Consider the following 12,500-nt stretch of genomic DNA (forward strand, 5'->3'; position numbering starts at 1 on the left):
CCGCGAGCGCAAGGCCAAGTGCGAGGACTGGAACCCCGCCCTGTTCGAACAGGACCCCATCACTGGGGAGTGGCACTACCGATATGCAGAGTGAGTTACAGACACACACACGCACTAGAGCTGTAACGATACACTCAATCACGATTCGGTTGGTATCACGATTTTTGACCTACGGTTCCATACACCCCACGATTTTTTAAATGTATCTTTTTGATGATCGTTTATAGGTAGAATAGGTTAGGTTACAAGAGGTTACTAATAATGTAAAAGAAGCCTGGAAGCCTGAAGCCTGGAAGCACCATCACATCATATCATTTGGTTGTCTTCTGGACTGAAGGGGAACAGAACTTTGAAAAGGGGGGGTATCACGATACTGCCTTCTTGCATCACGATACAGTATCGTGGCTTTGCGTATCACGATTACACACACACACACACACACACACACACACACACACACACACACACACACACACACACACACACACACACACACACACACGCAATACCCTGTTTGAACAGGACCCCATCACTGGGGAGTGGTACTACCGATATGCAGAGTTATAGACGCACGCACGCACACACACACACACACACACACACACACACACACACACACACACACACACACACACAACTCTGTTCAGTCACTTAGATACGTAGTGGCACAAGTGTCAACAAGCATGCATGTCTGTATGTAAACAACCCCTCAGTCAGGCAGGGATTATACTGCACATCCAACATATTGAGCATGATGTGGAAAAAGGTTTTGATGGTGGTTTGATTTTGCCGTAACTCTACCAGCGCTACGTACTGCAGCACACCTGTTAACTACCTTTCAGTCCATCATGACACTGCTAGATCCCCGGTTGCGCAGTTACTGTGGCATCTGTTCAATAGAATGCCTTGTCATGATTGTCTGGCTACCATGGCAACGAGATGTCTGTTTGTCGATGCGTCATTGCTGCACAGTGTCCCCATCTTTGCTCTCTGCTCTTGGATGTTGAGCCATTTTTATTTGAAAAATATTATTATTGGAAGAGCTGATACTTGTCAAAGGTCATCCTTTTGTTCTGTTTTCACAAAATACAGCAGCCAACTAAACGTTTTTGCGCCATGTGTATGTATATAACCACGGTTCTATGTGTTCCGGATGGCCGCCAGAGCTTGGCAGTCATTGGTTGAAAGCACCGCCTCTGGCGGTCAGAAGGAACGAACTAGAACGAAGGTTATGTATATAACCACGGTTCCATGAGTTCCGGATGACCGCCAGAGGCGGTGCTTTCAGCACATGACTGCCAAGCTCTGGCGGTCAGAAGGAACGAAATAGAATCCAGGTAGATCATCAGCTGACACCGTGTGGCTGGACTGAGCATTGCACACAGAGCACTATGCTGCGTGGCCATGCCCGGCAGTGTAGGCTAGTGAGCAAACACTATATACCCACTGCATTGGTTTAGAGCCTACTGTATACAATTCCTAACTCACAACTCCGATATGTGTCACTTTAAGTCTCTTCAAGGGGTGGGCACAGGGAGAGATCGGTCCCAGAATTGGGTCCCCATTACTTTGTATGTATTGGGTATGGGGCCCTTTCAAATGATTTTGTCCCCCGCGCCCAGCCGAAGCTGTCGGCGGCCCTGGTCGTGTGTATTTGTGGATATACCCAGAAGCATTTCGCCTCAAAGCACACTGTCACATTGATGACAGAGTGTCTCATGAGGACAGTTGGTTTCAGCAGCTGGTCGCTAGGTAGATCCTTCAGGCTGTGGTCTATCATAGTCCACATTAGTTTGATTGGGATGTTTTGTGATGTGATGCGTGTTGACGTGAGGCCGGAGACGAGGTTCCTTAACAGGCTTGCTTTTGGAGTTATTTTTAAAGAACAAGTGAACTAAGAATAGTGCTGGTTGTCTTAATTTTTAGTATGGTTCATTTTGTACAGTTTCTCTGTTTTTATATACTGGTACCTGTCTTTTTTCATAGTGACTTTGCCAGGATGTGAACACAAGGGATTGTCTTGTCTCTGTTATTGAAAGGAAATGTGTTAACTTCAGTACACCTTCAATGCAATAACTGACAGGACCAACCTACGTATGATGTTGTCTGTCTTAGATCTGCATTGTCATTGCCCGCTATGCAATTTGCTTTTCCTTGGAAAGGTGTGGGCCAGGGACATTTCAAACGAATCGAGTACAACAGCTGTTCCTGTTAAAGTGGTCTTGAAATGGAGGAAATCCATGTGGGACTTAATCCTTATCAGAACATCTAATCTGCTTCCGGCCACTCAGTGTTGATCTACTACAGCAGTAGTGTGGTAAACACTGCCACCTTGTGGAGACACATAGCAACTGTCTTGAATGAGGGCAACAAAATCGCAGTTAGTCACAGAGATATTAAGATCTAATTTAAAAAAATATATATACTCTTGTGCTACCAATGTCTAGTACCTACAGCAGTGATCTTGTTACTAATATGTTTTGTCTCCTTTGTTCTTTCTCTATCCCTCTCCCTCCCTCATCCCCCTCTTTCCCTCTTTTCCCTGTCGTCCCCCCGTCCCTTCTTTTGTTTTTCTCCCCTCAGTACACGGCCGTGGGACCCACTGAACGATCTGATTCAGTTTGAGAAAGACGGCTGCGTCCAGACTAAAGTGCGCCACCGCACCCCTATGGTACGTTCTGGCAGTGTTCTTAGTCTCAGTAACCAGGGCTCGCGGAGGGACAATTGCAAGTGCCAGCAGGTAGGTTAGAACCCCACCCCTCCTCTCTCCACTTACTCCATCCATCCATCCATCCATCCATCCATCCATCCATCCATCCATCCATCCACTCCATTCCAATCCACTCCATTCCAATCCATCCAACTATCCTTTTTCATTTCACATCTCTCCGCTGCACTCCTATTCCCCACTTCTTCTTTTCTTCTCGTCTTGTCTCTTGTTCTTTGTTACTACTTTCTCTTTCCAACCTGCACCCTTTCTGGCCCCTTGCAGATATATGTAGCCACCCCTCCCAACACCTTGTTTCTCACCTGCTCGCTGCCCTCTCCCCCTCTCTCTCCCTCTCCCCTCCCTCTCTCCCTCTCCCCTCCCTCTCTCCCTCTCTCCCTTCCTTCCTCCCTTCCTCCCTTCCTCCCTTCCTCCCTCCTTCCGCCATCGCTTCCGTCTCATCGTCCGTCCTGGTTTCGCCTGGCTACCTGCATTTCGCCTCCTCCAAAAGCAACAAAACAAATGTGCTGTTGTAATAAGCATCCAAAAAGAAAAAAAGACATTTGTTTATGTAATTGTGAATAATGAACTAAGTGAAGCTCTGTGAATCCCCCTGGCCCTGCTTGGCCTCTCTGTTAGCTGTGTCTTACTCTGTTATTTATTTGTTTATTTCTGTTTGTTTTTGTGTTTACTTATTCTGTTGGTCTTGCTGTTCGTTTGTTTTATCTAAGTTAACATTAAGAGTGTTCTCTTTGTTGTTGTCCTTGTTGATTTTTTTCCGTTTTTCCTGTGTTTTTTTTGTGTTTTTCTTGTGTTGACATTGTGGTGTTCCACTTTTTAAAAGTTTTGTTTTCTTTCATCTTTGTCCTGTGTTTAAAGTTTCACTTGTTTTAGTGTTTTGTGTTATCTGTATCTACAGCTGTCTGTTCACTTAAAACCTAAGCTTGAATGGCACACTTTGCATGGTCCCCCTGCCTTGGCATGGTATAATAACATAACCGAAGCATGTAATGCATGGTGTTTGTGTTCACACACAGCCAAACATCTTACATCCACACCAAATGTGATGTGTATGCATTTTGTATCAACAATCTGACTTGAGATTCCCAAGCAAGACAGATATTCTTTTTTGTAATATTTTTTTGGGCGGTTGTACTTTTATTTGTGACAGGACAGTTACAGAGGTGACAGGAAATGAGTGGGGAGAGAGATGGGGAAGGTTCGGCAAATGACCCCAGGCCGGAATCGAACCGTCAGTCGCCTCCAGTGTAACAGTGCAGTGCCCAGACGATTAAGCAATGGCTGGGCCAAGACAGATATTTTTTATAGCAGTAAAATTTTCTAGCTTTTTGAAATAGAGGCATTTTTCACACATTATTGGAGACATTACCATTTTTCCCTGATGCCCGCTACCACAGACATTTTGAGTTGCGCAATAATTATCGAAAGAGTTGGCGCCAAACGACACTCTGATACGTACGCACATAAACTGATTGGTTTTTGTTGACCACCCCTTTCAAGATGGCTGACTTTCAACATGGCCAACTTTTTATTTGGGCACATGGATTTGCGCCAAATCTCGCCGGCTAACAGTTAATAACAGGTAAATGAACAGATAACATTTTGAAAGCCAGTGCTGTTTCAAACATGGCCGTCTTTTTGGTTGTGCCAACATATGAGCTGGTGCATGCATTTGCATTTGTGTGCATTTGTCTTCTAGACTATAATATTATATTACATTTTATTATATTTTTATATGACTCTCAGCTTTCATCCAAAGCGACGTACAGTTATTTTACAGGGTATTGATTACAATGCCTGGAGCAATGTAAGGTTACAGTAGGTGCATTGCGCAAGGGCACCTCAGCCATGATAGAGGTGTAGGGAGCGATAAGTGGTGGGACTCGAAGTTGCAACCCTCTGATCTTAAGACCACCTCTCTAACCATTTGGCCACGGATGCCCCATAATAAGCACATGGCTGGTATACATTTTGTATGCCTCGAATGGTTAAGATCATGGTATTAGCATTATGAAACCTGCAGTTTGGGGCATTTTGGGACAGTGTTGGGCAACTGCATAGGCCTTGTTAACGTTGGTTACTGCCAACCCCACTGTCTCAACGCTGCACTCTTGGGCATCTCAAGTCAGTTATTTGTAACCCAACTGTATGAACAATGTATGATTATTTGAGTGAGTGAGTGAGTGAGTGAGTGAGTGAGTGAGTGAGTGAGTGAGTGAGTGAGTGAGTGAGTGAGTGAGTGAGTGAGTGAGTGAGTGAGTGAGTGAGTGAGTGAGTGAGTGAGTGCGTGCGCGAGAATGAGAGTGAGAGGAAAGGTGAATGGTGTGTGCATATGCGTGTGTGTGCGCGCATGTGTGCGTGTGCCTGTGTGTGCGTGTGCGTGTGTGTGTGTGTAGTGGCAGGCTCAGTTCACAAGCTGCAATCCAGTGCCACACATTCCAAATGACCTGGTCTTATCTGGCCAATTCATCCAAGTGATTGCTCTAATTGGACAGGTATTTTGGAGTATGTAGCTCTGGATTGTAGCTTGTGAATTCAGGTTGCCCATCACTGTGTGTGTGTGCGTGTGCGTGTGTGTAGTGGCAGGCCCAGTTCACAAGCTGCAATCCAGTGCCACACATTCCAAACGACCTGGTCTTACCTGCCCAATTCATCCAGGTGATTGCTCCAATTGGACAGGTATTTTGGAGTATGTAGCTCTGGATTGTAGCTTGTGAATTCAGGTTGCCCTTCACTTTGTGTGCGTGTGTGTACGTGTACGTGTGTCTGCATGTGTGTGTGCTCGCGCGCGCGTGTGTGTGTGCGCCCGTGCGTGTGTGTGCGCAAGTGCCTGCGTGCATGTGCATGTGTGAGTGTGTGTTTGTGTGTGCGTGCGTGCGTGCGTGCATGCATGTGTGTGTAATGTAACCCAGAGGTGTGTTGTTGCCCATAAATCTGAGTTGTGTGTCGTGTGTGGGTGTCCCCATGTGAAGGTGACAGGACCCAAGCGGAAGATGAAGCAGGCAGACAAGCCCAGCAAGAGCCCCGAGAGCGGATGCTCCTCACCAGAGCCCGACCGACAAGACTCGTCAGGCAGTGAGAGTACGATGCACGCAGACACACACACATGCAGACACGCATGCAGACACAGACACGCACGCACGCACGCACACACACACACACACACACACACACAGATGTAGAGACAGACATATAGAGACACACACGGATATAGAGACGTGCATACTTTGCACACACACTCATACAGTACGCATACACATGCATATACTGCTATCCTTTCACACACTTGTTATGCACAGAGAGTAATGCTCAACATATTCAGACGCAAATGATTTCTTGTACATCTTTTTAGGCTAACGTATGTGTTCTCTTCCCCTCCCCAGGACACAAAAGCAAGCATAGCAGCCGGTTAAGGAAGAAAGGGGCCGACCTCAGTGAACTTCAGAGTGCCATTGAATCCATAAAGAAGACGCAAGAGGACATCAACAGGTAATGATGGAATGTCCCATTAAGAAACAAAGAAGGTATCGCTCGCACACCAATAAAGTCTTTTTGAGGCGCTGCCCACTTCTGTACTCAAAATTCAAAGAAAGTAAAGAAAATGCTGCACACTCCGCTCCATGTTTTATTCGTAGTGAAGAGACTTTTCGGCCCCACGGCCAAGTTTACCTTCACTGGAAATAAAACATGGAGCAGAGTGAGTGGCAATGAATTTCCCACGGCCACTGACTACACAAACATTAGCCAGTCCTTGCTATTCATTTAGCCACATTCACACACGTCGCTATCAGTTACTCGCTTCTCGCTCACTGGCCTACTCCTTCCCGCGGGTTTGGCTGCCAGTGCAAAAGCGAAAAGTTAACTGTCAATAACCCCAGCTGTGCAGTCCAATCGGTTACTCGCCTGGCTCAAAGTTAAAACATTTTTTATCTGGGACTCTGCCCACATCACATTGCTTGTCCCCTACTCGCCTGTCCAGACCTCGCATCGCTGGATCACAAAAACATTATATTGACTTCTCTCGCTGAGCAAGTAACTGCCTGTAGTAGCGACGTGTGTGAATGGAGCTTACTGTAAGTGTACTCTGATGGACACCTAGTATCTCTACTCATCTCTACTCAATTCTACTCTACTAAGAGTGTGAGTGCGCTGTGTAGTCACACAGCCTCGGGGCACAGTACGTCTGTGGGAGATGTGATGTACTGTTTGTCATATGTACGCTGCTGGACACCTAATGAGGCTACTCTGCTCTGCTCTGCTTTGCTCCTCTCTTCTCTACTCCTCTCTTCTCTTCTCATCTCTACTCTACTCTTTTCTTCTCTTCTCGACTCTGCTCTACTCTACTCCTCTCTACTCTATTCTTCTATTCTCTACTCTACTCTATTCTTCTCTACTCTACTCTACTCTACTCTACTCTACTCTATTCTTCTATTCTCTACTCTACTCTATTCTTCTATTCTCTTCTCTACTCTACCCTACTCTACTCCTTTCTTGTCTACTCTACTCTACTTTGCTCTGCTTTGACCCTCTCTTCTCTACTCTACTCCTCTCTTCTCTACTCTACTCTACTCTACTCTACTCTACTCTACTCTACTCTACTCTACTCTACTCTTCTCTACTCTACTCTACTCTACTCTACTCTACTCTACTCTACTCTACTCTACTCTACTCTACTCTTCTCTACTCTACGCTTCTCTACTCTACTCTACTCGTCTCCTCTCCTCTCTACTTAACTCTTCTCTTCTCTTCTCTTCTCTTCACTTCTCTTCACTTCTCTTCTCTTCTCTTCTCTTCTCTTCTCTACTCTGCTCTGCTCTTCTTCTCTCCTCTCTACTCTACTCTCCTCCTCTGCTCTCTACTGTATTCTACTCTTCTCCTCTCCTCTCTCATTTACCCTACTCTTCTCCTCTCTACTGTACTCTACTCTTCTCCTCTCTCCTCCTCTCTCCTAGGAGTGTGAGTGTGCTGCGTGGTCGTGCGGCGTCGGTGCACGGTGCGTCTGAGGGGAGCTTTCTGCACCAGAGGGACTACCTGGTCATCTTCTTCCTCATCGCGCTCCAGATCTTCATCAACTTCCTCTTCAAGTAAAAACCACCAAAACACCAACCAACACCATCACCTGCCTGCCTGCCTGCCTGCCTGCCTGCCTGCCTGCCGTCAGAGGACCATGCTCCAACCTGCCCCCTCTCACTACACACACACACGCGCACACACACACACACACTCAAACGCTGACTCATATACACACTCTCAGACTCAGACTCTCAGTCCCACGCATAAAAGTACTCTGATGCATACATATTCTGTCTCTGTCTATCTCTCTCACACACACACACACACACACACGTACACACACACATTCACGCACACGCTCATGCACACACACGCAAACACACGCACACACACGTCGCTGTGTGTGCAGGTAGAGCTGGCGTGATGTGGATGCCTATGGTGGATCCTCAGGTGTGTTTGTGCGTAAATGTGCTCTCACTTCAGACCTTCATACTGCTGCCAGGAGCAACACTGAGCTGAGCACCGAGGGCAGAGGAGAGGAGAGGAGAGGGGAGATGAGAAGCAACAAATAGTGTCTTACCTGGAATACTCTTCCCCCAACACATTTCTTCTATCCCCCTCTCATTGTCTCTCTTTCCCCCCTCTCTCTCTCTCTCTCTCTCTCTCTCTCTCTCTCTCTCTCTCTCTCTCTCTCTCTCTCTCTCTCTCTCTCTCTCTCTCTCTCTCTCCCTCTCTCTCTCTCTCTCTCTCTGCCCTCTATGTCTACCCATTTCTCTGCCTCTCTCTTTCTTGACCAATATGGACTGTGCAAACCATCAAACTCCCCCTCTCTGTGTCTCTGCTCACAAGGCTGAAGATGAATATGAACTCCTATTATTTATTGTTTTTAAAATAAATATAATAATAAACCGACCAGACGGATTATCCAACGATGCGAACATGCCACACACCTTTACCAAAACGCAATCCCATTGGCTGACGCCTGCCCCTCCCCCCTTGGCGTCTGGAACCACATCCAACCAATGAGCAGCCACCAGGAAGTAGACTTAACTGCTCCTGTTGTACTGTAGATGTGCTGTGCTCAGTGGGATATCATCTTGTTTTTAAATGATAATGTTTATGCTTATGTTTTTCTCATCTGGAGCGTCACTAAGGGTTTGTCGCAGTATCCGTCACAATGACAGAAGAACTATCTGACGAGAGCACCTGGACGTTGTTTTTCCTTTCACATTTGTGACACATTAGTGGGTTTTTAAAGAGAGGAAACCATTTGTATTTTTAAATTAGTTTATTTTTTGTATGTCATTTTTTTTCTAGCTTAGATGTGTTAAGGAGGCGTGGAGATGAGTTGCTGAGGTCCAAAGTGTTTAAAAACTGCTTGAAGAACTTTTATGACTGAAAGTGGGATTTTTCAGGAAGGGTTTTGCTTGAATTGTGGATGAAATGGAAACTGAACTGCTAAAAAAAGAGAGTATCTTTTTTGAGGGGAGGAGGATAGAGATTGCATCCTTAAGTCCAGACCATTGTAATATTATTTCTTGCATTCTCGTTTTATCATCCACTTTCAGTTTGAAACTGGAGGAAAAATGCTCACAATATCTTAACTCTTATAAATAAGCATGTACAAAAAGAAGGAAAAAAACAAAACCTTTGAATTTACATTCTTGCCCATGCCGTTTTAAAACCTTTAGTCCATCTAGATACTAGACCTAGAACCTAGGGGAAGAAGACAAAAAAAGAAGTGACTTTAATTTTTGTAGTTGAATAAATACATTAATTAATAATTAAATGTTATTCTCTTAGCGAGAAGATGACTAGATGTAAAGTGGAGAGCCAAATACAGTATGTAGATTAATAGCTAAATAAGTCCTGTTGACTTCCTGTAAATAGGTTGTTTTAACTGATTTTATGTTTTGTTTTGTTTTTCGTAGGAATGGTCTTGTTTTGATGTTTTTGTTATGTTCTGTTTTACTTTTCGTTTTCAGAGCTCTGTCGGTCTCTGTTCTTCATCCTCCACGTGGCTTTGTACAGTGGGCCTCTGTGTGTGTGTGCGTGTGCGTGTGTGTGTATGTATGCGTGTGCGTGTGCGTGTGCATGTGAGAGAAAGAGAGAGAGTGGGGATTTGTACAGATCCGTATGTGTGCACGTAGTCGCCTCTTTGTCTGCTTACTCTGTGTCGGAAAAAAAACAAAGCCAGACAATTTGAATGTGGTCATTATCACTTTAACGACAATTAACAGACAAATAACAGTAAAATACAAAATAAAATCAATTGTGCCTTTTTAGACGAGGTCCAAGAGCTTTGGTTTGTGTGGAGGGTTGTGGGCTTAGGATATAAAAAGGGGGAGTGGCTTAGTGGGGAAAGGATGCGTTTGTTTATTTTCTTCTTCTTCCATGAATCTGATTGGACGTGCCATAACAAGCCTTAGATGAGAGGCCCACTTTGCAAACTGTGGCTCTCTGTCAACTGACGAGTCTGTAGTGCTGCCCTGTGCGTGTATGTGCGCGTGCGTGCAAGCGAGCGAGCGAGTGAATGTGAGTGAGTGTTTTCCTGGAGCTGACTCCTGCCATTGGCGCCCCAGAGTTCCACCTCTTCTTTCTCTTTCTTCTCTCTGTCTTTCTCTTCTCTTCTCTCTCTCTCTCTCTCTCTCTCTCTCTCTCTCTCTCTCTCTCTCTCTCTCTCTCTGTCCCTCCCTTCATCTCTCCCTCTATCTGTCTGTCCTCTCCACTGTGGCACCTAACCAAGGGAACAACTAATATGTTGGCTTTGTCTTTAATCATTTGATGTTTTAAAAAAATGAGTGTATTGTTTTTACTTTCTTTTTACTATGTCTATTTTTTTCTTTCTTTTTTTGCTTCTAGGATTTAGCTCAACGCCTATTTTTCAAAAACACAAGAATTTATACACACAAAATAGTAATTATGATGATCTTGTTGTTATGTGTCGGTCATTGACCACTGAGACTTTGAGGATGTGGAGAGGTGCCGTCCCTCTCCCACCTTCCTTTAAACACACACACACACACACACACACACACACACACACACACACACACTCGTATTTATTTGTAATAATAATCCGGGGATGTGTTTGTTGTCACATTGTAACATATCACCACAATTAAACAGCGACATCCTCTCACCCTCTGTCCCTCGATTGCTCATTTATTGTGCGTGTGTGTATATTTCAGTGCAATGGTCTCACTAAAAGATGACTACAAGTTTTTCAGAATACAATTAAGTTTGATTTGGTGAACAAAAACAGAAATGTTTTGGTTACCATTTTAGCAATATTTAAGTTCTCAATTTAATTTTTATGCTTTTTATCATTATATTCTAGAAGTCTAAGAAATATGCTTCAAACTTTCCCAAAGGCCATTATGTAGTCATTAGGTTTTACAGAAGACAAACTGATGAAGCGAGTAGCCTAAGCAGTGATGGAAAAAGGATAGGATGTGTAAGTCCATAAAAGCTATTGAAAGGGAACTGAAACTCTAGGCTTGGGCTCCTTCCTGCAAATGGCATCTTCTTTCAATTCCATTTTGTTATATAGTACAAAATACACAATACAATATATAAAGCAAACGTCATATTATTTCACTTCCCTCATCAAAATGAAAAGCAGCCATATTGGCATAATACACTTCTCCACACATGTCTGACGTGTAACACTAAGTAGTTAACATATAGTACTTGCAGTTTATTACCATCCAATAATTATAATGTATTTATTTAGGTGTATTCAGGGCTCTAAATTAACTTTTTTATCACCATCCAAAGTGGCTATTGCATGTTAATATTACTAGCTGTACACACAGTTCACCAATGGGTCACCGTCAAAGTGGCTAGCAAGTATTCTTTTTTACCAGCCAAACAAAATTTTCACCAGTATTTGGCCAGTTTGCGGGTGTTGATTTAGAGCCCTGTGTGTATTGCATAACAGATAGGGAATTATGAAGAAGTTCCTTAAATTAACACAGGTGAAGATGAGTGTGTGTCTTGAGTTAAAGGCTTAAACCTTCTCGATTCTTTATGCTGCTCTTGATTCTTCGCTGATCACAATTGCCGATTTTTTTTTTTTTTACTTCTTGGTTTGTGATGGCATGATTTCAGAATGGTTTCTAGTCGCTAGAATGGTTTCAGCCCAGGGTCAGTGGAGTGTCATTTGGAGAACTTGCCAGAACTTGTCATCCTATGTAGTGTGAGAATACATCTGTCCACTAGAGGGTGCTCAGGTGTTACCACATTATCAAAAAAAGGTGAAGATGGAGTCTATGTTGTAGACGTTCACTCCTTATTTCCCCCCATTTAATGCAAGATAAGGGGACAAGTCTTGTTATGTAATGGATAACTATATGCTGGTACTGCATATTTCGAAGACAAAAGAATGCAGAATGTTGAAGCTGGGGATTGTAGGGACACACAAACTCAGCCTCACATTCTGCAAACATAGGCGTGTTGTTTGTGTGTGTGTGTGTGCATGCCTGCCTGCATGCATGCATTGTGTGTGTGTTCCTTCAGGATCATTTCTCGCACTTTGCCGTATTAACAAGCAAACTGCAGCAGACAGACAGACACTAACTAATTCATAGGCACGGTGAATACATTGGCTTTGTCAATTGGGGGGGGGGGGGGGGGGATACAGAGACAATGAATTGATGCGGAAGGAGGGAGAGGGCCAGGCCTTATCGAATGACGCAGCTTGCATTTCAAAATCAGCGCTTTTGTTTCTCGCTCCTTGTGGTTGCTTAATCTGCTT

The 12,500-nt window shown here is 44.3% G+C and overlaps 1 protein-coding gene across 5 annotated transcripts in view; it reads left to right on the forward strand.

The window, feature by feature from the left end:
- Window positions 1-10,883, forward strand: part of osbpl8 (oxysterol binding protein-like 8) — a 201,293-nt gene extending 190,410 nt beyond the window's left edge. For 3 of the 5 annotated variants that reach the window (XM_063217159.1, XM_063217162.1, XM_063217163.1), the window contains 5 exons: window positions 1-90; window positions 2,584-2,740; window positions 5,701-5,809; window positions 6,112-6,217; window positions 7,681-10,883. The exon at window positions 1-90 is cut by the window's left edge and continues 96 nt beyond it. In XM_063217159.1, coding sequence (XP_063073229.1) covers window positions 1-90; window positions 2,584-2,740; window positions 5,701-5,809; window positions 6,112-6,217; window positions 7,681-7,816 — 598 coding nt within the window. In that variant the 3' untranslated portion in view covers window positions 7,817-10,883. The remainder of the gene's footprint in view (window positions 91-2,583; window positions 2,741-5,700; window positions 5,810-6,111; window positions 6,218-7,680) is intronic. The other 2 variants (XM_063217160.1, XM_063217161.1) reach the window with 2 other exon arrangements.
- Window positions 10,884-12,500: the final 1,617 nt, after the last annotated feature.

The sequence above is a fragment of the Engraulis encrasicolus genome, chromosome 15, assembly GCF_034702125.1.
Source record: "Engraulis encrasicolus isolate BLACKSEA-1 chromosome 15, IST_EnEncr_1.0, whole genome shotgun sequence".
Lineage (NCBI taxonomy): Eukaryota > Metazoa > Chordata > Actinopteri > Clupeiformes > Engraulidae > Engraulis > Engraulis encrasicolus.